The 25211-nt window shown below is 55.0% G+C and overlaps 2 protein-coding genes and 1 non-coding gene across 3 annotated transcripts; all 3 read right to left on the bottom strand.

Moving 5' to 3' along the window:
* Positions 1–2950: 2950 nt before the first annotated feature.
* SLC5A5 (solute carrier family 5 member 5) lies at positions 2951–16336 on the bottom strand. Its single transcript, XM_029917651.1, has 15 exons — positions 15980–16336; positions 15109–15174; positions 14708–14759; positions 14454–14521; positions 13531–13685; positions 12961–13101; positions 12751–12880; positions 11783–11871; positions 11006–11118; positions 10851–10921; positions 10443–10529; positions 10173–10366; positions 5825–5949; positions 4973–5088; positions 2951–3839 (listed from the first exon to the last, which is right to left on the bottom strand). The coding sequence occupies exons 1-15, from the start codon at positions 16334–16336 to the stop codon at positions 3675–3677; spliced, it is 1929 nt and encodes a 642-aa protein (XP_029773511.1). The 3' UTR covers positions 2951–3674.
* Positions 16337–21962: 5626 nt separating this feature from the next.
* On the bottom strand, positions 21963–24844 carry RPL18A (ribosomal protein L18a). The gene is made up of 5 exons (XM_029917169.1): positions 24737–24844; positions 23586–23765; positions 22927–23056; positions 22300–22409; positions 21963–22110 (listed from the first exon to the last, which is right to left on the bottom strand). The coding sequence occupies exons 1-5, from the start codon at positions 24752–24754 to the stop codon at positions 22018–22020; spliced, it is 531 nt and encodes a 176-aa protein (XP_029773029.1). The 5' UTR covers positions 24755–24844; the 3' UTR covers positions 21963–22017.
* Positions 22492–22624, bottom strand: LOC115275588. The gene has a single exon (XR_003901649.1). It is a non-coding gene; the product is annotated as a small nucleolar RNA SNORA68 (small nucleolar RNA).
* Positions 24845–25211: the final 367 nt, after the last annotated feature.

The following is a 25211-nucleotide window of genomic DNA, read 5'->3' as shown; positions in this document are numbered from 1 at the left end:
ACTATTCACAATAGCCAGAAGGTTCAAATGTCTATTGACAGATGAATGGATAAACAAAATGTGGTTTACACACACAACAGAATAATTTTCAGCCTTGACAAGGAAGGGAATTTTGACACGGGCCACAGCATGCAACCATCTTGAAACATTACGTGAAATGAAATAAGCCAGACGGAAAAGGAAAAGACTGTGTGATTCCAATTATATGAGGTCCCTAGAATAGTTTAATTCATAGGCCAAAAGGGGAGAGTGGTGCTTCCCAGAGACAGCGGGGAGGGAGAAATGGGAGGCTTGTGTTTCACGAGTACAGAGTTTCAGTTTTACAAGATGAAGAGTGTCATGGCGATGGATGTCTGCCCAACAGTGTGAATGTACTTAGTGCCGCTGAACTGGACGCTTAAAAATGGTTAAAACGTTAAGTTGTTTTTATTAACAATTTTTTAATGTTTATTTTTGAGAGAGAGAGAGAGAGACAGACAGAGCGTGAGCCGGGGTGGGGGTGGGGCAGAGAGAGAAGGAGACACAGATTCTGAAGCAGACTCCAGGCTCTGACCTGTCAGCACAGAGCCCTGCGACCCTGGGGCTTGAACTCCCCAACCACGAGATCATGACCCCAGCCAAAGTCGGATGATTAACCGATTGAGCCACCCAGACGCCCCTAAAGCGTTAATTTTTTACATTGTGTCTATTTCACCACCAAAAAAGTAAAAAATGTATAATTTTGATAAATTGATAAATCAAAACTACAAATTCTGTTCTGCCAGAGGTCATCTTTAGTAACTGAAGAGGTAAGACACAAGCTGTGAGGAGAAAAGGTTGGCAATGCAAGTAGCTAACAAAGAAGTTGTATTCAAAATATAAAAGGAATCCTTACAATAATAAGAGAACAAACAGCTCAGTTACAAAGTGGGCGAAAGCTTTGACTAGTCACTTCTCCAAAAACACAGGGATGGGCAGCCAGCACATGAAAAGGTGCACAACACCATTAGTCATTAGAGAGATAGAAATCGCGACCGAGTGCCATTGCCCACTACCACAGGCCCGCTAGAATGACCACAGTTACAAGGATGAACTGTACTAAGTGCTGGTGAGTAAGCAGAACACTTGGAACTCTCACACTTCGCTGGCATAACGTGTAATGAGGCAACCACTTTGAAAAACAGTCTGACGATTTCTTCCACACACACTCGGTGTAGACTCTGGCCATTTCACTTCTGGGTACTTAACCAAGAGCAACGAAAGCGCAGGTCCACACAAAGACGTGTACGTGAATGTTCACAGCAACTTTGTCATAGCCCAAGTGGAATCGACCCAAGTGTTCATTAACCGATGTGAAACGGGAAGGGGAACCTCATTGAAAATAGCTGGGCGGCCAGAAGGGGGCGCTCTGACGCTTTATCAACTCAATGTCAATTGCAGCCCTCCAATGGGAAAGAAGCGGACCTTGCATTTTCCAGCAGGAAGAAGCCTACTTTATGACCCCAGCAGGAGGAAGGAAGGTTTCTCCTCCAGCCCAGCCAGTGAGAAACTGCCACAATCAGCCAATGAGAAACCATCACCATCCCGGGCCCTCACTTTCCCCAAACCCCCAACGCCAGCCTCTCAACTTCCTTCTTTTTCTTTCCGAAGTCATGTTCCGCTCCTTCCATCTCTAGACTTGGTTATGGTTCTGCCATAGCTGAGTCCCAAGTTGCAATTCATCTGCCCTTCCCAATGCTGATCGCCAGAAGACAGCCTGTGCTAAGGGCCAGGTCTGTGAGGGGTGGAGAGAGACCAGATCAGGAGGTGTCTCTTAATTTCCTGAGGTTGTCATAGCTTGAAATAATAGACATCTATTCTCTCACAGCTCTGGAGGTGAGAAGTCCAAACTCAAAGATTGCTGGAGCAATTGGGATTGGTGTCCTTTGCCTTGTAGATGTGTCCATTTCTGTGTCAATCTTTGCCTCAACGTCCACATGAGAGGCCTTCTCCCTCTGTGTCCCTTATTTTCTTATAAAAACACAGTCATTGGATTGAAGGCACGCTCGAATCCAGTATGACTTACTCTTAATCTAACTAGGTATACCTGCCAAGATTCTATATTCATAAGCTCACATTCTGAGGTTCTGGGTCTTGAATTCCAGGGAGACCCTATTAAAATGAGCAGGAGATGCTCTCTTGGGGACCACAGGAGCCACAGCAGTTGTGTGGGCAGAGGTGAGTGCAGCCAGCTTTCAAGGTCACAGAAACCCCAAGGCACAGGCGCAAGGATGGTGTGGAGACTGGCAAGGTCCAGGCACAAAGGGCGGTGAGGAAGGGGGTGCTTCAAGAACAAGCCAGATGGGGAGAGAAGCTACGTGCCAGGGAGGGCAGCAAAAAGCACCCCAATTATTACCTCGCTCTACTGCGTTAAATTCTCAGGTTTGTTTGTTCAAAGGTCTGGGGCAAGAGACACTGAGATTCACACTCAGATCTGACTTGAGGAGATCTGAGGCAACAGCCAGAATGATTTTTCAGAGAGCACAGAACATCAAGTGTCAAAGTCTGTTTATTTGATGTGCGTGGATTAAGTCTCTAACCAAAGTCAAGAACATCCCCAGGACATGGGTTTGCCCAACCTAAGGCACCCTGTTCACCTGTGACGTATTAGCAATCACTTCAGCATCACGCAGCTCCCAGGCCTGTTTCTGTCCAGACTGAACTCACTGTGTGACCTCAGGCAACCTCACTGAGCCTTAGTGTGTCCCTCTGTGAAGTGGGTTCATGGTTCTTTTTTATTTATTTATTTTTATTTTTTTCATGGTTCTTTTTTAAAATTTTTAATGTTTATTTACTTTTTAGAGAGAGAGACAGAGACAAAATGTGAGAGGGCAGGAGTAGAGAGAGAGAGGGAGATACAGAATCTGAAGCAGGCTCCAGGCTCTGAGCTGTCAGCACAGAACCTAATGCGGGGCTTGAACCCACAAACTATGAGATCATGACCTGAGCCGAAGTCGAAGTCTGACACCCAACCAACTGAGCCACCCAGGGGCCCTGGTTCACGGTTCTTAATAGACATGATGGGTAGTGTCCAAGCACAAAGAGGAAGATTGAAAACATTATTTCTCCTTTATCCTCTCTTCTTGCTCCCAAGGTCAAGGGCCATGTGATGTCTGACCCTTCAAAGGGAGGAAAACAGAGAGAAGCAGAAGGAAGAAGAGCTGGTGTCCAACTCTCAATGAATCTCTGGTTTGCTCTGTGACCTTGGTCAAGTTGTTGTCCTTTTTGAGGCCTCAGTTTCCCCATCTGTGAAATGGAGTGTGGGGGAGTTGTGCCTGAAGACCTTCAAAATCCTTGCTAGGGTTCAGACATGTTCCAGAGAAGTGCTGGAGGCTTTCTCAGACCCTATCTTGGGCCCGGAGTTTTCCCATGTTGTCCAGAGGGGACTCCAACATCTTTCTATTGTATATAGAGAAAAATCTGCCTTTGTTTTGGGGAAAGGGCAAGGGTGTAGTATCTAAGGCTGGGAGAAGGGGGCTGGATAAAATGATCTCCTATAGGCAGGGGTTCACCTCTTCCCATAGGGCACGGACATTCTGTCCCAAACTCATTTGCCCAGGACACAGGCCAGCCAATCGGAGCCGGAAGCTGTTCTCCTGTGGCCTGGCAGTGGCCCACCCGGAGGTTGCATCCCAGGTGGTCCGTCGCCTACTGGCTCAGAGGTCTGTCTCACGAAGGTCCTGACCACGGTCATGTCCACTGCTGGGGGTCTGGGAGGCTGCTCCATTCACCTCCTTCTGCCCCAGGAAGAGCAGATGGTCCTCATCAGTGGAAAGGAAGTCAAGAGGCCTCTTGGCTCCAGAGGGCAGTTCCTCAGCACCCTGGAGGGGAGAGAGAAGAAGAGACCCTGTCCGAGACCCCATTCTGCTCTGTGTCCGCTCATCCCCCAGATGGGATCACTGAGGGCCTAGAAGGACAGAACCTGGGTCGGGTTGCACAATTGTCCCCCTGATCAGTGTATCAGCCAGTTCTGTCCCTTCTGCCTCCAAAATCTCCATCCACTTGTCTCCCCCAGTGCCCATGTCACCTATAGTCCAGGCCATGAGAGCTTGCACGGATGCATACCTCCCTCCCTCTCTCTCTGACTTTCTGCCTGTTCCCCTTCAAGAAAATAAATATTTCCCCTCAGCAGCTGGAAGGACCTTTAAAAGCACTCCAGCCAAATCCCTTCCCTCTCCATACCTCCCCCCTCAAGCCTCTGGCCTCTCAGCCTTTGCACCTGCTGTGCTCTCCATGAAGAATGCCCTTCCCCCAGATCTCCCGAGGGCTGGCTCCTCCTCCCTATGGGCTCTATCTCTTCCCTCTTCCGAGAGGCCCCCCTCCTCACAGTACCCTGTTTCACTGTCCTCATTACCTGCTGAGATCCTACTCATTTCTCAGTTCAGCGTTCCCCTGCTCCCCTTAGACAGTGGACTCAAAACCCAACCCAGAATAGGCCTGGGGACTCAGCAAGTGCGTAAGAAATGAGAAAATGAAACAGGAATTCCAGAGCAGGGGCAGGTCTGGATCAGGGACAGCATTTTTCAAATTCAGGGCATTCACATAGCAACCCCACGGCTTTGGCTGAAGTTGGTCTACCCCCTGTTGTGTTTCTTATGTAAGATTTTCTCTAAGTTGACTCACTTTTGAATTAAGTGATTTTATTTACAGGAGGGACTTTACATCAATACTCTAAAGGCAAACCAGTTTCACCTGCCATAGATTGGAAATAATTGTAAAAACAGATACAGGGAAATGAATAGTATGAAATTCTGCTCAGTCTTTGCTAAAGTGTATAATAAAAAGTGTTGAAGACACATCAACTCTCGATGGAGGCTTTCCACAGGAGATAACAAGAGGTTAAGAAAGATAGCGACACACCAGGTCCCTCCCCCGAATTATGGCCACACCCAGAGCACCCAAAGCTGTCTCACTGCCCTTCCCCCCTGCTCTGGGAGCCAGCCCTGTGACTGACCTTCCCCAAGCTGTCATCCAACGTAGCCACTTCCTCCTTGGGGGCCACCGTCGCTGTCTGTCGTGCCAGGTCCCACCACAGCAGCCCAGGACCCAAGGCACTGCGCTTGGTGGGGCCTGAGGGAAATGGGGATATTTAGTGAAAGGGCAACAGGAACTGGAGACCAAGCCCAAGGAGGGAGAAGGGAGACACTGATGGATTCCAATCCCGGACTTGACAAGGACCCACTGGGTGCCCTGGCAAGCCTTTGCCCATCTCTGGGCTTCAGTTTTGTCATCTACACACTGAGGGGATGTAATACATCAGTGCATGGCTGGGTGGGTCCGGTATGTTGTTCACTGTTTCCCAGCATCTAGAATAATGCCTGGCACAGAAAAGGGCTCAGTGAAGCCCAGGTGAGCGTAAAGTCTGAGACACAGGAAGCAAGAACAGGTACTGTGATCACTATTGATTTTCTCTTGATCTCTTTCCACTTCTCCGTGGCATTCAGAGTTCCAGGAGGGACAGGGGATGGGAAGATATTTCAGCACAATGGACAGCGTCTCACAGCTCCACCCCACAGCCTCTAGCAAAGACTTGGTTTTGGAGGCAAAGGAGGGACTGAAGAGTCAGGTAGAAGGTGGGGAGGGGGTGCCTCAGTTTCTGCCTTTGCAAAATGGGACATGCCCTGCGAAGCACAGGGTTGTCCCAAAGACGACACAGCATAAAGGCTGCAGATGCATCCAGCATGCGGTGCCCATTTGACTGACAGGACTGTCTTTCCTCTTCTCTCTGCCTGGTGGGTCCTGGAGGCAGAGGGACGCACAACGTGAGCACAATGTGATCTCGGAGGAGCCCACGCACCTTGCTTACCTGTCAAGCAGCTGACGAGGGCTCCAAATAGCACAGTGCTCACCGTTCCCAGGGCACCATAATAAAGATAGGAAATGGCATAGAAGGTGTCAGCTAAGACGGGTCGACCAGGGTCCATTCCAGGGCTGGGGGTGGGAGAGGTAGGCGTGAGTCCAAAAGCCACTCCCAATCTGCTCACTTCCTCTTACCTCCACGGCCACAGCCTAGCCCAGTCTTCTATTATTGCTCATTCAGATGTGTGCAGTGGCCGCCTCTCTTTCTCTCCTGCTAACCCACTCCTACCCGCAGGTGTTTTCTACACACAGCCAGAGGAGCCTTAGTAAAATGTAACTCAGATCCCCTCCCACCCCAGCTCACCAGCCTCTGTGATGCCCTATGACCCTCAGAATCTACCCAGATTAAACTCTAAGAAGAAAACATAGGTGTGCATTTCTGTGACCGTGGATTTGGTAATAGATTCTTAGCTCTGACAGCCAAAGTGCAAGCAATCCAAGAAAACATAGATAAACTGGACTTCATCAAACCTGAAAATTTTTGTGGATCAAGGAACACTATCAAGAGAATGAAGTGATTGCCCACAAAATGGAAGAAAATATTTGCAAATCATACATCTGATAAGGATCTAATGTCCAGAATACATAAAGGTTTAAAGAATACACAAATCACAACAAATTACAACAACAATAAAAAACAAATGACTGAATTAAGAAATGGGCAAAGGGTTTGAATAGGCATTTCTCAAAACAAGGTATAAATATGGCTAATATGAAACATGAAACTATGGTCAATCATTAGTCATTAGAGAAATGCAAATCAAAATTACAATGATTAGGGGGCGGACAGATGAGCAAAACAGGTGGAGGGAACAGGGAGGCACAGGCTTCCAGAATATTAAAAACCACTGAGTTGCACTCTTTTTGTTTTGTTTTCTTTTCATTGTTTTTGTTTTAGAAAGAGAGAAAGAGAAAGCACATGAGTAGGGGAGAGGGGCAGAGGGAGGGAGAGAAGACAGAGAGACAGAGAGAAAATCTCAAGCAGGCTCCACATCATGGGGTTCGATCCCATGACCCTGGGATCTGAGTCACCCAGGTGCCCCAAGTTGCACACTTTAAAAGGGTGAATTTTGGGGCGCCTGGGTGGCTCAGTCAGTTGAGTGTCGACTTCGGCTCAGGTCATAATCTTGCAGTCTGTGAGTTCGAGCCCCATGTCAGACTCTGTGCTGACAGCTCACAGCCTGGAGCCTGCTTCAGATTCTGTGACTCCCCCTCTCTCTGCTCCTCCCCCACTTGCTCTCTGTCTCTCAAAGATAAAAAACATTAAAAAGAATAAAAAATAAAAGGGTGAATTTTATGGTGTTTGAATTATATTTCAGTTTTTATAAAACCCTATATTAGTGAGCAATATTAGGAAAATAACTATTATTGGGGCACCTGGGTGGCTCAGTTGGTTAAGCATCCAGCTTCGGCTCAGGTCATGATCTCACAGTTTGTGGGTTCGAGCCCCGTGTCAGGCTCTGTGCTGACAGCTAGCTCAGAGCCTGGAGCCTGCTTCCAATTCTGTATCTCTCTCTCTCTCTGAGCCTCCCCTGATCACACTATCTCTGTCTGTCTCTCAAAAATAAATAAAACACATAAAATTTTTTTTAAAAAAAAGGAAAATAACTATTGTTATAGAAAAAAGTTTTGATTTATAATCTAATCTTCTAAAGTTTACATTTTTAGTTTATTTTTAAAGGTTTTATTTTATTACTTAAAATTTTTTAAGCTTTTCTTTTTCTTTCTTTCTTTCTTTCTTTCTTTTTTTTTTTTTTTTGAGAGAGAGAGAAACAGCACCAGGTGTGGGGGGGCAGAGAGAAAAGTGAGAGAATCCCAAGCAGGCTCCGTGCAGTCAGCATAGAGCCCAATGTGGGGCTCAATCTCATGAACCATGAGATCATGACCTGAGCTGAGATTAAGAGTTGGACGTTCAACTGACTGAGCCACTCAGGCATTCCAAGATTTTATTTTTAAGTAACCTCTATGCTCAATATGGGGCTCCAACTCATGACTCCAAGATCAAGAGTTGCTGGCATCACTGGCTGAACCATCCAGGCACACCCCTGCCCTTCTGTGGCTTAAAGACATTCATTAGGGGCACCTGGCTGGCTCAGCCGGTTGCATAACCAACTTCAGCTCAGGTCATGATCTCACGGTTTGTGGGTTCGAGCCCCATGTCAGGCTCTGTGCCAACAGCTCGGAGCCTGGAGCCTGCTTCAGATTCTGTGTCTCCTCCTTCTCTGCCCTTCCCCTGCTCACACTCTGTTTTTCTCTCTCTTTCTCAAAAATAAAAAAAAAAAACATAAAAATCTTTCAAAAATAAAAATATTCATTAGGGGCACCTGGCTGGCTCAGCTGGTAGAACATGTGAGTTTTGATCTCGAGGTTGTAAGTTTGAGACCCATGTTGGGTGTGGAGATGACTTAAAAATAATTGAAGTGATCATTAAATGATACTGCATATCAGCTCTCCTCTGTTCTTTATGAAAGATGAAATAAGATTTAAGTCTGACCAAAAAACCTATAATGAGATATCATTTCACACTCACCAGGAAGGCTAGAATTTTATTAATTTATGATTTTATTTTATTTAAAAAAATTTTTAATGTATTTTATTTATTTTTGAGAGACAGCGCAAACAGAGGAGGGTCAGAGAGAGAGGGAGACACAGGATCTGAAGCAGGCTCCAGGCTCTGAGCTAGCTGTCAGCACAGAGCCTGACATGGGGCTCGAACCCACGAACTGTGAGATCATGACCTGAGCCGAAGCCAGACGCTTAACCAACTGAGCCACCAAGGCGCCCCATTTTTTTTTTTAATGTTTATTTTTGATAGAAAAAGAGCTGAGTGGGGGAGTGGCAGAGAGAGAGGGGGACAGAGAATCCAAAGTGGGCTCTGCATTGACAGCACAAAGCTGGACACAGGGCTTGAACTTACTAACCATGAGATCATGAACTGAGCTGAAGTCGAATGCTTAACCAACTGAGCCACCCACTCACCCCAAATTTTTAAAGAATGGACAATAACATGTATTATCAAGGATGTGGAGGAATCAGAGCACCTGGGTGGCTCAGTCGGTTAAGCGTCTGACTTTGGCTCAGGTAATGATCTCTCAGTTCATGGGTTCGAGCCCCGCATTGGGCTCTGTACTGATAGCTTAGAGCCTGGAGCCTGCTTTGGATTCTGTGTCTCCCTCTCTCTCTGCTTCTCCCCTGCTTGTACTCTGTCTCTCCAAAATAAATAAATGTCCAAAATTAAAAAAAAAAAAAAAGAAAGGACGTGGAGGAATTGGAACCCTTATGCTCTGCTGGTGGGAATGTAAACTGGGGCAGTCACTCTGAGAAACAGTCTGGTGGTTCCCTGAAAAGTCAGAGATAGAATTATATATGGGGCTGGGGGCAGGGCACCTGCTGGCTCCGCCAGGGAGCACATGACTCCTGATCCCAGGGTCGTCAGTTCGAGCCTCATGTTGGGCATAGAGATTACTTAAATTTTTTAAATGTTAAAAAAAGAATTACTATCTAGTCCAGCAGTTCCACTACTAGGTATAGAGCAAGAGAAATGAAAACATATGTCCACACCAAGACTTGGCACACAAATGTTCACAGCAGCACCGTTCACAGTAGCCAAAAAATGGAAACAACCCAGATGTCCAAGGGATGAGCAGCGAAACAAATGGGGAGTGACTGCTAATGGGCACCGGGCTTCCTTCTGAGGTGATGAGAATGTTCTTTTTTTTTTTTTTAATGGTTATTTATTTTAGAGAGACAGAGTAACAGAGCCTGAGCAGGGGAGGGGCAGAGAGAGAGGGAGACACAGAATCTGAAGCAGGCTCCAGGCTCCGAGCCATTAGCACAGAGCCTGATGCAGGGCTCGAACCCACAACCCATGAGATCATGACCTGAGCCAAAGTTGGACGCTCAACCAACTGAGCCACCCAGGCGCCCCGAAAATGTTCTTGAGTTAATAGTGATGGTTGTATAACCTCGCGAATATACTAAAAACCACTTCTAAGTGGTTAATTTTAATTATATCTCAATATTTATAAGGATAAAGAATCAGACCAAATTCTTCTGGCTGGACCTCATCTCTTAACCTTTCTCCTCCCACTAAATATCCCCCAACCTCATCATAGTTGGAATGCACTAACCTGAAGTGGACCTCAGGGCCTTTGCACTTTCCCTTCTCACCACTGGAGATGCCATTCCCTCACCTCTGCCCAAGCACATTCCTCCTTTTCTGTCCGTAATTATTAACAGTCCCCTCCAGACGCACCCTCTCAGGCCACGCCCACTCTTCAGACCTGCTCGCTCACCTGGGGTTCTGGCTGGAGGTGTTGGTGACAAGGAGCAGACCCAGGAGGTCAGAGGCGTTGGCGAAGGGCACCGCACAGCCGGCGGCCGATGATGGCAGGACTCCCAAGGACTGGGCGCTGGGCGGGTATAGAGTGGCGCCCACCGCCACCCACAGCGACAGCGCCAAGCCGGAGGCCAGCCCGCAGAGGACACCCTTGGGGGCGGAGCCTAGATCAGGGGAGGGAGGCCTTTCCCCCTCCCGGCCCTGTGGCCCGCTCGCCCCCACTCACCGGAGTGTTGCAGGTCGGGAGAAACATTCCCAGGATGAAGGCTCCAAGGAGGGGGCCACTGATGACCCCCATTACGGTGAAGGAGCCCTGCGACAGTGGGGGGGGGAGGGGGAGCTGAGGGCAGAGCGACCCCACCTCTCTGGGCTTCAGTTTCCCGCGCTTGGAAAGGAAGCCCCAAGGAATCCCGCTGTGGGCCTCCCAGCTCCAGTCTCCCTAAGTGGGAGGGGACTCCCTGCTCCTGCCTCCCCCCCCCCCCCGCCCCCCCTTCCCAGGTTGGAGGCCACTCTCCGTCCTAACAAATTCTGGTCCCGTCTCCAAGCCACTGCCGCCCACCTCCCACCTCCAGTTGCCACCAGCCAGGTGCAGTGATGCCTGTGGGGCGCGGCCAGGGGCCGGTGGGGGGCTCACCTGGAGGACGCCTCCCCCCAGCAGTGAGGACAGCGCCGCCACCGTGAGACACGCCGAGCCGTAGGTGAGCGCTGTGGCGGATGGGGACGGCACTCTCAGCAGGGCAACGCCCCCAGCCCCGCCCCCCCCAGGAGTCCTCCCCCTCTCCAACTCACAGAGCCCCTTGGAGATCATTACGAGTCTCCGGGGTGTGAGGCTGGGCAGCCGAGGCTTGATGAGGTCCTCCACGGTGACTGCAGCCATGGCATTGATGCTGGTGGACGCAGTGCTGGGGGTGGGGAGGGTGGTCATCAGGCCACATTAAGGGACTGGCCACATACCCCTGTGGCCCACCTGCTAGCGGAGGCCCCGGCTGCTCAGGACTTCTGACTTCCCAGGACCCCACCCTGCCCAAGGACAGAAGCATGGGTGACAGAAAAACCCAAGAGTGGAGGAGATGTCCACCACCCCACCATCCCCGCCCCCAGACCTGAGGCACCCCCATGGGCGCAAGGGCGCCTGTGACCAAGGACACGGATGACACAAGTTATCATTACAGAGCAATGATGGGGCACAGAGAACTGGTGCACGGAGCAGGGATGGGACAGCACACACCAGAACGTGAGGCCCCTGGGGGCAGGAGTGGGGGACCACTTGGTCACTGCCGCGCCCTGGGATTTTAGAGCGGCAGCAGCGGCAGCACATAGCAGGTGCTCAATAAACATTTGTTTGGGGGGAAGAAGGAAGGAAAGAAGGAAGGGAGAGGGGAGAGGTGTGGCCCTGCCAGGGGTTAAGAAGGTGAAAACCCCACTTATATGCAGGGTGTACCTCCTGCTGGGCCCACCTGAGCTGCCCACTGGGACCAAGCAGGAGCTGTGAATGATGGACATGCCCAGAACATTCTATCCCACAGGGGCTCATATGTGGCCAGCTGAGCACGTGGAGCTGCTCACCTGAGGGTCCCACTGTAGGCGCAGGCCAGAAAGAGCCCGGGGACTCCAGGCAGGTCCTTGAAGATGTCTAGCACCAGCAGCGGCATGTACTGGGGGGAGACAGGAGTCAACCTCCAGGATAGAAGCACCCCAAAAACAGGGGGTTCTATCCGTCTTCACACTGCATGTCCCCAGGACCCAGCGCAGCCGAGGCTCACAGCAGGTGCTTCGTGTGTTTGCTGATTGACTCTCTGAGCCCCACCGTGCACAGAGCCCTAGGATCCCGGTGAGGCAGAGTCCCCTGTCATCTCCACTTTATTGACAAGCACGGTAAGGCTCAGAGGTGCCGTCCCCACCTGTGGCCGCAGCGCCAGGCAGTCCAGGGTCTGACCCCTGGGGAGGACAGCAGATGACAGAGCCTTCCCTCTTCTGCTGATTCTGAACTGACTCTGGACCAGGCATCGGTCCTGGCCCTGGTGCTGTCCTTGACCTGCCTGTGGACCCCGGAGCAGTTGCTTCCCACCTACTCCAGCCTCAGTTTCCCCCTCTGTAAAGCAGGGATGGTGATGGTCTTGGCCTCATCACGTGTTGAAGGATTTTATGGGAGACCAACTGCATGTGAAGGGAACAGCATGAGGCACAGAGTAAGGGCTTGGGACAGGAGAGCTGGCGATGATTACTAATATCAATGCCATCATTTCATGCTGGAGCAAGGTCCCATCCCCTTGACATCCCTCAAGGGGTCTGACTCTAAATCTGAATGTGCCCTCCGCTACTCACTCCCTCCCCCTTCCCCCCCCTCCCCCAGGCTCCCAGTCTCATCTTCCCCATCCTCATTCCTGTCTCTGGACTTCCTGCCTCTGGACTTCAGAGGTCTTCTCTCTTCTAGGAATGCTGTTCTACCCTCGCCCCCAGAGGTTTACCTAGGCAGAAATTCAGAGTGGGGGTGGGGAGGGTAGGGGTGGCCTAGAAGCCTGGGCCAGACTTACCTGGTCTGGGGCAGAGATACGCCCCGCAAGGAGAGGGTCACAGTCTATATAGACCGTGAACATGACGATGCCACAGCCAGCAGCACTGAACACAATCAGGATCAGGCCCAGCTGGTTGATGAGCAGGGCCCTGCGGGGAGAGGCAGCCTCAGGCGGAGGGGTGGCCAGCATGTCCCAGAGGCCCCCACTCTGCCCCTCCTAAACACTCACAGCTTGGCCTGCTTCTCCGTGCGACAGGCCACATAGCGCTGCACCTGTGCTTGGTTCACACCATACATTGAGAGCCACACCAATGTGCCGCCCACCACAAAAGTCCAGAATGTGTAGCGGCTCCGTGGGTCCAGGTTAAAGCTGGAGAAGGGCAGGGCAAGACACCCACGTGGGAATGCCATACTGACTTCACCTTCTCAAGGGCCCCAGATGGCCATTCTGGACCTTATGGGCCTTAAGGGGATTTTGGGGGTGGGTTTTGGAGTGTGAGTAGGAGTTTGCCAGATTGAAAATGTGTTTGTTTATTGAGTCAACCATGTATACCTTCAAAAATCATTCTTCCTGTGCCCGCTGGGAGCTCAGAGAGCCTTCAGTCTCCAGTTTGGCCAGGGGATGTGGTGGGACAGATAACAGGATGGGGGTAGGAAGGTATAGAGAGGGGAAACAAAGGTTTTGTCGGCGGGGTGGGGGGGGAGTCTGGGGAGGGGAGCAGGGAGGGATTCCTGGAGCAGGAGGCGTGGGCTGGCTTCTCCCAGGGCAGAGGGACGTCAGCTCCACCTTTTTACTCACTCCATCAAGTTGATCCGGGAGTGGTTCTGGGCAATCTCAAGCACGTGCTGGGGCCCGCCCACCAGCATGGTCCCGCGGGCCAGGACCACCCAGAAGCCAGTTAGCATCACCACGACCTGAAACACATCAGTCCAGACCACAGCCTTCATGCCGCCCTGTGAGGTGGGACAGAGAGGGAGGCGGGGCGTCAGGCAGGGATCTGCCTGAAGCCCACCCAGTTTGGCTACCAGCAGTTGCTGGGACTGATGCCCCATCTCTGTCTGTTTCCTCAGCTGTAAAATGGTGTTATGATGGGGATTTAATTAGATAATATGAGGAAAACATTTGGAATAGCACCTGCACACACAAGTGTTTGGTGAGTGAATGCGTGATGGCGCCGTTATTAGTAAGACAACCCCTAGTATGCTTACCAGCAGCTGTTTTTACCCTTTCAGCCTCCATACCTTCGCCTGCCCATGGCAGCCCCTGGATGTTCCCTTGGAGGAGCCCTTCCTCTCTCAAAGGCCATTCATGTGAAGCTGAACCATGACATCGTCCCCAGCCCCCCAAACTTCTATGAATGGTTCATCCCGCACACACGACGGAGGCCAGCCAAACAGAACCCTCCTGGGACTTTTGCCAGCCAGTCCTGAAATAGGAACTCACTTCCTGAGCTGATGTGATGCCAAGAGATGGGAGAGGGACCGGGAGGATGCTGCCGTAGCCCCTGATCCAGCCAGTCCTGAAGCTAGCTTATCCCTGGACTCTCAGCAATAGGCCTTTCACATTACTTCTCATTATTAAGATGAGGAAACTGAGGCCCAGCTGGGATGCAGGCTTCCTTGGCAGGAAGGGAAAGTAGGGAGTGGATGATGGCCCCAGTGTGTCCCCCACCCGGTGGGCATGAAGCCCCCCACGTGGGGTGGGGATGGGGGGTCACTCACCACAGCAGTGTAGAAGGTACAGATGGCTCCAGTGGACAGGAGAGATGCCCAGATGTCCAACCCGGTCACTGTGCAAGGAACCCCCCACATTAGGCCTCCACGCAGGGTGCAAACTTGGCCCCTGTGTCTAGGGCCGTCCTCTCTCCAGGATTCTTCCTTCCCAAGTCTCTCCTGGGGCTGCTCCTCCCCTTTCGTCTAGCCTTGAAGCCTTTGCGCCCTACCCATCACCCTCCCCTAATCTTCTAGAATCAAACCTTGATTCAGGATGAGCGCAGGGGCGTAGATCACGATGCCAGTATACAGCACCTGGGCAGGTGAGGCCAGGTGAGGCCCACGGAGAGGTGGGGGGAAAGGAGTAGGAGAGGAGGACAGCCCTGCTGGAGCTCGCGGCGTCGGGAGAGTAGGGGACCGGCCGGTGGAGAAGGGAGGAGTCAGGGCGGGGGGCGGGGCCGCACAGGCTGAAGGCGGGGTCAGGCCAGGGGTACGGGGGCGGGGCCAGAGAGGTAGCGGGCTGGGCCTTCTGGGATTGGGCTGGGACCCACGGGACTAGGTCGTGATGGATGAGAGAGTGCTGTGGGCGAGGCCGACGAAGTCTGGGACCCCTGAGAGACCAGAGCGGGACCCTGGAGGCAAGGGCTGGGCCGAGGTCACTCACTGTGGCCACCAGGTACTGCAGGGTCCCGCAGAGCCGCACTGCGCGGGTGAAGCGCAGCTCCAGATACTGCAAGGAGGAGCCGAGGCTCGGGGTCACTGGGCAGGTCCTCCCCAGGAGATCGAGGCCTCTGGGGGACTTCACCCGCCCTCATGGCCTCTGCCCTCCCTCCGGAGGCCAAGTTTGCTCTTCACTCTTTCCCCCAGGGGCCCCAGCCAAGCGCACACAGTCTGATCCGTCTGCGTACACCTGTGCACAAGGCGTGTGTGTGCCCAGGAAGGCTGATCCATCAAATGTGCACACGTTCCTTCGCCCCCACTGGTGGCCAACTGGCCCCTGGGGCGGCGCCGCTCTGAATAAACACGCGAACTATACAGAGCCTGTTGCCAACTCTTATTGGTCGCCTGCTGTATACCGGTCACGATTTTAATCGCTTTACCTGCTGCCCTGAAGGGAGGTCCTCTAATTTAGCTGTCTGACACTTGCGAAACCCAAGGTTTCCAACCCTGGGGCCGCTGTCCGCCGATCGCTAGGGTGTGTGCACGCCCAGGCATGTGGGGGGCAGGTGTGCGCTTTTCCACACTAAGTGCTCATCTGGCTCCGCCTTTCGCGGGCTCCCACCCAGGAGAACCGGGACTGCGGCTCCTCTTCCTCCTTCCTGCCCCTCACCCTGCTGCCTGGGGCTACTTCCCAGAACCCTCTCGTCGGTCTGTCTGCCCCACCCCCCTCCCCATTAAAGCAGCAAGGAGCCCGCCTGCCGCCCCCTGTACGACTTCAAAGCTCCAGCCCTCCCACCCCACCCCCACCAGATCCCTGCTCCACATCCCTGCGTTCTCCGCCAGGCAGATCCTGCCTCCAGGCCTCGGCCCGGTACCTGGTAGGTGCTGGTGAGGCCCAGGCGGTAGAAGACGGGCAGGAAGAGCACAGCGGTGAGCAGAGAGTTGAGCGACTGGCCCAGGCACATCCAGAGGAACTTGAGGCCATAGCGGTAGGCCTCGGCTGGCACACCCAACACCTGTACCGCCGACATGAAGCTGGCGGCCAGCGACAGGCCAACGGGCAGGGCCGCCAGGCGCCGGCCGCCGGTGAAGAAGTCCTCGGCGCTGCGCTGCCCGCCCCGCGCCAGCCCGACCCACAGCCCGATGCCCGTGGACACCAGCAGCATGAGGGCGAAGACCCCGTAATCCCAGGGTCCAAAAGTGGCCCGCGCGCCGGCCTGGACGGCGGCCATGAGGTGCGGGTGCGGGGGGGCCAAGCGCGGCGTCGGCCCTTCTAGCCTCCCCGGGCGCCCCGGGCAGGGGGAACGGGCGGCGGCCGAGGAGGCAGGGCTGCGCGGAGGTGGGATGATGCTTGGTCCCTGCCGCGCGGCCGCACCCCTGTCTCCGTGGCTCCCGGGAGAGGCAGCGGGAGGGGCTCGGGCAGGGGCTGCCTGGGCAAGGGACCTGTGGCTCCTCGTCGGCCTCCCCGTCCCCCCTCGGCTTCTACGCGTCTGCCTCGGCCGTCTGTCGGTCCGGAAACTTCGCCTCTCCCTGGTCCGGGTTGCCCAGCGCAACGGTGTGCCCACCGGCCGGCCGTCGGTCCCTCTCCCCCGGGGCTGTGCTCAGCGCAGACGACCCGTGGCCTCCGTGGAGCTTAAAGGGGCAGCTCGCGGAGACCGGCTGTGGATTTATTGGGCTCCGGGGCCCGCGAAACTCCGCCCCTGGACTCGAGGGCGGGCAGGACCCGCACCCTTTCCGCGCAGGACCGGGTCTGAAAGGCGAAGACCGGCCACGTGAATGGCTGCTGGAGGTGGGGGCTCTTGCTTTGTGTGGCAGTTTCCCCCTCACCACGAGCTGTTAACGTCTCCCGTTGACAGGTGGGGAAACTGAGGCTCAGAGAAGGCGTGTCACTCACCTGAGGCCACACCGCAGGGAGCAGTGGCTTCAGCGTTCAAATCTCCCCTGTGCTTTTGTACCTTAAGCTAAGGAGAGTTCGCTTCCCCACAGGACAGGGGTTCCCCTTCTGGGTTGTCCTGCCGCTTGAACCCCTCCCCCAATCGGCACCTGGACCCACTCCCTTTCTCCAGAGCCCAGTGGGAGGGCATCACCAAACCACAACCTCAGGCTAAGCTGAGTGGGAAACGTTGGAGTCCAGGTCTTAAATGCATACATACTTGGGAGTCTTTGCTGGTCACTGGGTCTCAGTTTCCCCATCTGCAAATGGACGTATAATAGCCCCTGCCTCAGAGAAATACACTGAACTTGCATAATACAAGCCCCCACAGAGGAAGCGCCTCATTATTTTTTGTTGGTTCCTGCACCGAACCGGCAAGGAGCCACTGTCCTGTGCCAGCCATTAAGTGTGTGTATAATGGAGGTCATGGGGGAGGGGGTGTCAGTGGCCATGAACTAGAATAAACGGAGAACCACGACTACCTGGGAGGTAGTGTCTGGCATGTTCCTATCGCACCAATGAGCCCACCCGGCTTGGGGGGAGGGTAAGTCCGTTGCCTGGCGTCATGCCATCAAAGGCCGCAGACACTGTCGTCTGGAGGCCCTTCGCTGGTGGACAGAGGGACTTTGGCCTCTGGAGGCTCTGACCTCTATGTTTGAGTCCCGACGTCTCCCCAACCTGGGCTCCTTTCAGGAGCGGGAAGGATCAGAACCTCGGGGCTGTCTGGCACCGGCGCCCTCCCCAAGCCTCTGCCGCCCCCTGGTGGTCTTCTCTGGCCTACACACGCCACTCTAGTTTGGTCCAGCATCTCCCGTATCGTCTTCCCCGGGACTGGCTTCTCTCCCCACTCTCCCTGCGCAGCGCAGAGCAGGCCTGCACCCCACCCCACGGGACCTCCATTCTGCGGCTCCCACACGGTCGTCTGTTGCCCGCTGTCCAGGGTGGGAAGGAACCGAGTTCCTTTCCTTCTTCCACCTTCAGCCTCGCCGCACCCTCCTGAAAAATCTGGCGGGGAAAGGGGGAAATCGGGTGGGGATCCCCGTCCCCAAAAAGCCTGCAAACAGACGCAAGTATACGCAAATTTTTGCACAGCAGGCAATCTAGTCCGCATTGCCAGGAGGTTCTGGGAGTGGTTACCACCCCCCCTGCAGGCCTCTCTTCCTCGGCTGTGAGGTAGGAGGCTACAGCCCCGCTTGAGGCGCATTCCCGCGAGTGCCTACTGTGTGCAGGACCACACACCGGCTGCTGGGGACACATCAGGACCCAGGCGGACCGCATGACACTGACCAGGCCAGCAGGTGAACACACATTCCAGAAGCTGATGATGAGTGAAGTCAAGTCAGAGACAGAGGGGCCTGGGGGTGACTTTTTGTGGGGCTTCTGGGAGGGGGGCCTCTGAGGAGCTGATTGCAGACCTGAAGGCACAGGGCGAGCCAAGCTTGTCGAGAGCTGGGGGAAGGGCACTTGAGGCAGGGGGAATAGCAGTGCGAAGGCTCTGAGGTGGAACAAGTGGAGTGAGCAGAGCGAGAGGACAGGGGAGGCCACGAGGGACCTTGAGCCTTGGTGAAGTGTGTGGTTTATTCTGAGGGCGCTGGGGGCGGGGGGGGGGGTCAATGGAGAGTTTGGAGCAAGAGGGACCTAATGAGACTTGTAGATTCTGAAAAGCCACCTCCATGTCCAAGGCAGAGATGGGTGGATTTGCAACCCTTTAGGATTCTGGGAACCCTGAAGAGGTGGGTAGGACCATTTTCTCTGGGGAGGGAGGGGTGCAGGGAGCCGGGAGGAGATGGACCTTCCCGGACAGTACAGTTCCCACCACAGAACGGGGGAGGGGGCAGGGACATCCCTGCAGGTGGTCTGAGCACAAGGGGCAGGAAGGTCAGGGTGCTACATGGTATCTGCTGTCCCCACACCTGCCTGCCACCCAGGCACCCCCAGTCTCCTCCCAGCTCCCTGGTTCTGAGCTACTGTGGCTCCAGCCTGACCTGGGTGTCTGTCCTTGAACTTCTACCTTGCACTTGGTAAAAGCAAACCATTTTTTACTAATGGTGCTGTTGTGTTCTGAGAGATTCCATGATTCCCAAATCCTGGGGATTTTAGGATTCCACGATTCTCGGTCTCTTGGTTTCAGGATCTGGACCAGGGCTTCTGGCGCCCCCACAAACTATGCTTTGGTGCCTGCCCTTTTCCCTGATGGTCCTGACTCAGCAGTGAGGTGCAGGGAGGGGCAGCCTGTGAGGTTCCGCCCGGAATGACACTTGGCACCTGGACAAACCCAGGGACAGGACCTGGGAGCTTCAGTGCCTGAGGCGGGAAGGGCCCGACAGGGCCTTGCAGACTCCACACTCTTGTCCTGTCCTCTGGAGTTGGCTGGGTATCGAGAAAGAACCTTCCCCTCCCTGGGCCCCAGCCAGAGGAGGGCCAGCAGTCCGAGAGGCCAGCCTACCTCACGGGCCTCCCAGCGAAGGGCCGACTGCCGCCTACTCCAGGGTTGTGCTCTGCTTGGTTCCAGCACCTCAACCACCTCTGTAGAGTGAGGGCTCAGTTCAGCCGCCCCCACCTCCTGCCAGCGTCCTGACAACAGCTCTGTGTGGGGACTTCGGGGTGGGCGAGCTTCCTGAGGAGCCCTGAGGAGTAGATGGCAGGGTTAGGGAGCCGGGGTGCACTTATCCTCAGTTCAAAGGTCCCTCAGTAATGGGACTGACCCCACCCTTCTGCTGGTTGCCACCCCTGCCCCGGTTGCCAGGCTCCAACTTGCAGAACACCTTGTGGAAGCCCCAAGGTGGGCACGGGGGTGCAGGGCGCCTTCGCGAGGTCCTGGCCTTCCCCTGTCCTGGTGATCCCCCCTCAAGACCAAGTCACAGTTGACTGAAGGGCTCCAGATTACAGCAGCAGCAGGACCGGTGTGTCCCTCTCTGTCCGGATCCTGCAGACACAGGGTCAGGTACCCAAAGCCCTTCCGCCTTGTTACTCATGCGTGGCTTCTTGATGGCCAAGGCCGGCTGCCGGAGCCCCGGCCATCCAGCCTCTATTCCAGCCAGACGGGGATTCCCTGGAAACGGCAGACATCACCAATGCTAGCATCCCATGCTTTCCCCCAGGTGAGAAGGCCTGGAAATGGACTTTTTCCTTCTGGGTGGCATCTAGATACGGAGATCCAATCACTCAGCGAGAGTATTTGCAGCAACTAGGGGTTCCTGCCTGAAGTCACAGATGAATGAAACCAACGAGGCAAAAAAATTCAAAAACTCTAGCCTGGCTCCCAAAATACCCCTTTAAAACCATCACGAATCGCCCTAGAATAAAGTATCTGTACCATCCATAGGGAAAACGTGGATCTTTTTTAAAGTCTTTCCCCCCACATCTGTAAAGAGCTTTACGAAACAGCAACTTAGTGCCCGCCTTGTTAAGAAAAAGCAACTTCAAACCCTAAGAAGTGATTTTTCTCCAGCCACCCAAGTCTGCGAACCCCTGGTGTTGCCGGGCAGGAAAACAGGCTCCTTGCTAAGTGCTCCTGGGAGAGTAACCTGGTTCATCTACGGGGGTGGGGCAGGATTTCAGATCAAAATGAAAAACTCGGTCCAGCAATGCCAGGCCCTGGAGCTGGTCAGCCTTCGAGTACAGTCAGGGAGAGTCACTGGCTGTCCCTGTCCTCTCCATCTGGTGGCACACAGAAAGCCCTTCGCTCCTCACATGAATAGACTTTCAGACCTGAGCAAGGCCAAAGCTGGGCCGGGAGCCCAGGTCGAGTGCTCAGCAAGTGCAAAGGCCTGGAGATGGACGGGCAAGGCAACCAGGGGTCCCGCCCGGGAGCCCATCCTCAGGGGTTTCCCAGGACAATGGCTGCTCTGCCGTACGGGAGCTCTGCCTCAGGCGCCTCTCCAAGTAGAGGTGCGGTTTAAAACCCCCCTGGTTTTCTGGAAACCACCCAGACTGAGGACGCCATAAGGGGGGAGACGATCACTGCACCCTTGCCTGGGACACTCCAGCACGAATTGCTCCCCAACCCCACTGTATCCAGACTTTCTGGGCCGGCACCTCTTCCCACCCCAAGCCCCCTGCAGCAGAAGGCAGATCCTGACTGACCTTTGCCCCCGGTGCCTATAATTGGAAGTCTCCCAAGTACTGTCAACTCAGTAAATGCTATCTGCTCGGTTCCCTAATCTGAGGACATCAAGGCTCAAAAGGCCAGGGCTGCCCAAGGTCACACCCCAAGGACAGATGCTTCCCAAGATCTGTGCTCCTTCCTAGCTGTGCCTCAGCCTCACTGACAGGCTCGGCCAGAGAGGGATTAGCTCCATGCCTAGAATTCCCCAGGCCTTCAGTGGTTTCCTGCAGACGGACACCCAGTGAGACCTTCACCTCCCTGGGCAGGATTAGGGTGTCCTTCGAGGGGCCCCCCAGCCAGTGAAGGACAAACTCCCCCAGCACAGCAAGCTCACGGGCTCTTCGGTGTCCCCTCACATCCGCTCTGAGGAGCCAGGAATCGAAGACCAGGGTTCTGAGCCTGGAAGGGAAACCTACAGGTGGAAGGAACCAACCCTTTCATCCTGATTCCTTGCAAGTATCCGGGCACCACATCTTCCCACAGACCCGGGGAGGGTGGAGGCCTGCTGCCAACAAGGCAGGCGCAACACATGTAGGGACCAAATCTATGGCCTGCAATCTACTCCAAAGCTCATAGTAGGGGGCCCTCTGGCTCTCGGACCCTGCCCGAGGCCCCTGGCTGGAGTCCCAAGGAGCAGAGGCAACAGGAGAGACCTTAGGGGTGTGGCCTTCTCATTCCTAGGGTTCCCCTTCTGGAGGAATCAGGCGTCTGGGCCCCACTTCAAGAGAGGACCCTCCCAGAGCAGAGGACCCACAGCTTGGCCGCGCCCTTTTGAGTTCTGCAGGGCGCACAAAGAACACAAGCATGTCTGCACGCCCTGGTTTCCGCAAGGAGTTTATTCGAGCGAACCCGGGGACAGGGAGGCTCTGCATCTAAAAGAAGGTGTTGGGCCTCTTGGTGGTGAAGCGTGGCTTGTGCTGGCGACGGAGGACCCGGTGGGGCAGCGGGAACTTGATCTTGGAGTCCTGTGATGAGGAAAGGCAGGTGGAGACCATTGAGGTGTGGCCACCCCCCACTGGGCTCCTGCGTCAAACCCAGTGCCTCCCTGCAGCTGGGGGTGGGGGTGGGTACAGAGGAGCAGCTAGGCCAGCAACCCGCTCCAGGGGAGAGCCCCCCCAGCCCAGCGCCCCGAGCAGGGCTCCCAAGGCACTCACGTGGAACTGCTTGACGGCGGGCCGGCGGCACTTGCTGGCTGCGATCTCCTCCACCTTCATGATCTGGATGGAGTGGGCGCGGGCGCGGTGCCGGGCGCCCATGTCTCGGTCTGCGGGGGGTGGGGGGGGGGTGAGCGTGTACCGCGGGGGTCCGACCCAGAAGGAAGGAACCCAACAGGCATGAGCCAACAGGGGTGTAGAACCTCCAAATTCACTTTGAGGGGCACGGCCACAGCCCCCCAAAGGCGACGAGATCCACTTGCTGTCAGCACCCCTGTTTAAACCGCTGTTATGAGGAACAGCAGCTCTTGGGTTGAGGTGCTCGAGTTCTGGCCCCGGCAGGTAGCCTGCCGCCCCATCCTACCAGACGGGGCCCAGGCTAGACTCTGGGCGGGAATCATGTCTACCCAAGGGTCCCCCTGCTGTCAGCTTCCAGAAAAAGGTGCTCCCGGAGCATCCTTTCCACTCCCGTCTCCTTAGCAAATGCTGCCTCCGCATCCCAATCGCCGTGCCTGGCCCACCCGCTCCCCACCCGGACTCGGTCTGAAGGGAGGACACGGGCGGGTGAGCTGTGTCCTGCAAGGGGAAGCTAAGGGAGGGACCGGGCGGCGGCCACGAGCGGCTTACAGCACTGGGTGACGGCGCCCGCCGTCGTCAGGTCCCGGTACTCCCGGTACATGTTGTGCGTGCCGCTGCGGGAGTCATAGCGCAGCCAGATGCCGAAGTTCTTCACCCGCAGCGGGGATTTCTCGAACACCTGCCGAGGAAGCTGGCTGAGGGAGGCGCGGGGAGTGGCCCGAGCCCAGCCCAGGTCTCCCTCGTGCCCTCTCCCAGCCTCTGAATTTTAAAGTGCACGAGGAACACCTTCTGTCCTGGAACAAACTCCCACGGTGACACCGGGGGCACAGAGCAGTCCCAGCCTGGATTACCTCCCTCACGTGGACCCACAGCTCCAGACGCCTCCCAAACGCTACTCACCCAGGGACTACCCAGGCTGAAAACCAGCTGCACCCCGAGCGGCCATAGAGCGCACAGTTCAGGGCACAGCAAACGTGCCAAGGTGATGGCACCTTTACAGATGAGGTCCAGCAAAGGTGCTGGCCACACCCTCCAGGGCCTTGGCTGTCTCCCTAGGAAAAGGGCACGGAGGTATCTGTCCTCTCCTGACCTAAGGCCCAACCAGCACATCCAACCAGGCCAGGGGTTACGAAGCCTGGGAGTTCTGTGCAGTGAGGGGTGCCCCACAGGGACGTGCGAATCCATGCCACACCTCAGCCACCGCGTACCTGTCCGCAGTAGACAATTTCCCCCGAAGACTTCTTCATCTTCTTCAGCTGAGACACAAAGTACCAGAAGCGGGACTTGGCGACGACATGATTCGGTGCAAAGATGCGCATGCGATAGAGCGGCGGAGTGCGGCACTTGGGGGTGGGCAGGCAGCGCCCCACCACCTTGTACTCTCGCAGCTGAAAGAGAAACAGGGATGAGGGGAGGCCTGGCCCGGGGTTCTGACGCAACTGTGAAGACTGCCCCTTTCCCAACACAGATCAGAGATCAAGAGGACTGTTCCAGTGCAGGGCATCCGTGTGGAGTCCCGGTGACAGAGTCAGGCCACTGTTTGAACCTTTCCCTGACAGGGGTTGAGGGTAGGGAGGGTTAACTAAGGTCCCCTTTGCCTGGGCTCCATCCGGAAGGCCAGGCAGGGCTGTCAATCTCGCTGTCCTGTCCCCTTCTGTTTTTATGTTCCTGGGAAAAGATGTAGCCTAGGCCTGTAGCCTTTAAACTCCATAGCGTCTTTCCAGCTCACTACATCTTCCCAAGGTCCTTTCGCCCAGGAGCCCAGACCGTGACCAGCCTGGGATCACACAGCACACTCCAGACAGAATCAGGACAGAGATCCAGTACCCTTCCCAGCCCTACTGCCATGGGACCTGCAGCTGCCTCAGTTTTCCCAGCAGCAGTCTAAGGGGTTTGGAGTTCCCAGCAGAAACTCCCTGTTTATAGAAAGATGTCGGCCAAGACCAAACCCTACAATATAGTACAAAGGAACATACCTGTAAAGGACATGCTATTTCACGAAAATAGCAAAAATTATCGCAAGCTCAGCTCACACTCCCACTTCCCAATCTGACTAATTAGCCCCGCGGACCACCTGTTCGTGGAGAGCCCAAGTCGCGCAAGTTGCCCCTTCCGCCGGAAAGGAAGCCGGGCCTCTCCGGTCCCCCTGATTCCCCAGCGGCCCGGGAGCATGGCACCAGCCTCCCCACGCGGCGCCCGCAATGGCCGCCATGTTGGCGGCACCTGAAGGCGGCGGCGCGGTATAGCGCGCGACAAAGCCGGGCTCACGCCCCCCCACGCGGCCCACGCCACCTGCCAGGGCCCCGAATGCGATCCGCCTCGCACTTCCCGGTCCTCGGCCCCACCGCACTCGACTTACTGTGCCCGAGGCTTTCATGGCGCACCCTCCGCTCTCGCCGCCACTCAAGAAAAGAAGTGGCCGCCCTCGCGCAGCCGCTCACCAGGACTCCGTTGACGGAAGTCCCGCCTCCTGCAAGCCGCACGCCCATTGGTTTCTAGGCCCGGCGCTCAACAAGATCTGCGTTTTCATTGACTCCGGATCCACCAATCTCTCACAGCCCCGCCTTCCCTCGCCACTAGACTACAACTCACAGGAAGCAGCTCTACTAGCCCCTCCTTTCCCCGGGTAAGGGAGTCTGGGAGTGCCAAGGCACGCCGGGAGTTGTAGGCTCCCAGGGAGGTCTGGGGGGCAGTCTGAGTGTTTCACTTACCGAAATGCTCTTGCGTAGAATTTAATTTTTTAGAGAATTTATGTCTTTACTGCTTTACATTGCGCGAAGTGACTATTTTCTAGCGTAACATTTTAATTCTTTAAAATTTTTTACTATATGTTT

The sequence above is a fragment of the Suricata suricatta genome, chromosome 12 (genome assembly GCF_006229205.1).
Source record: "Suricata suricatta isolate VVHF042 chromosome 12, meerkat_22Aug2017_6uvM2_HiC, whole genome shotgun sequence".
Lineage (NCBI taxonomy): Eukaryota > Metazoa > Chordata > Mammalia > Carnivora > Herpestidae > Suricata > Suricata suricatta.
This window is presented reverse-complemented; position numbering and strand designations above follow the sequence as displayed.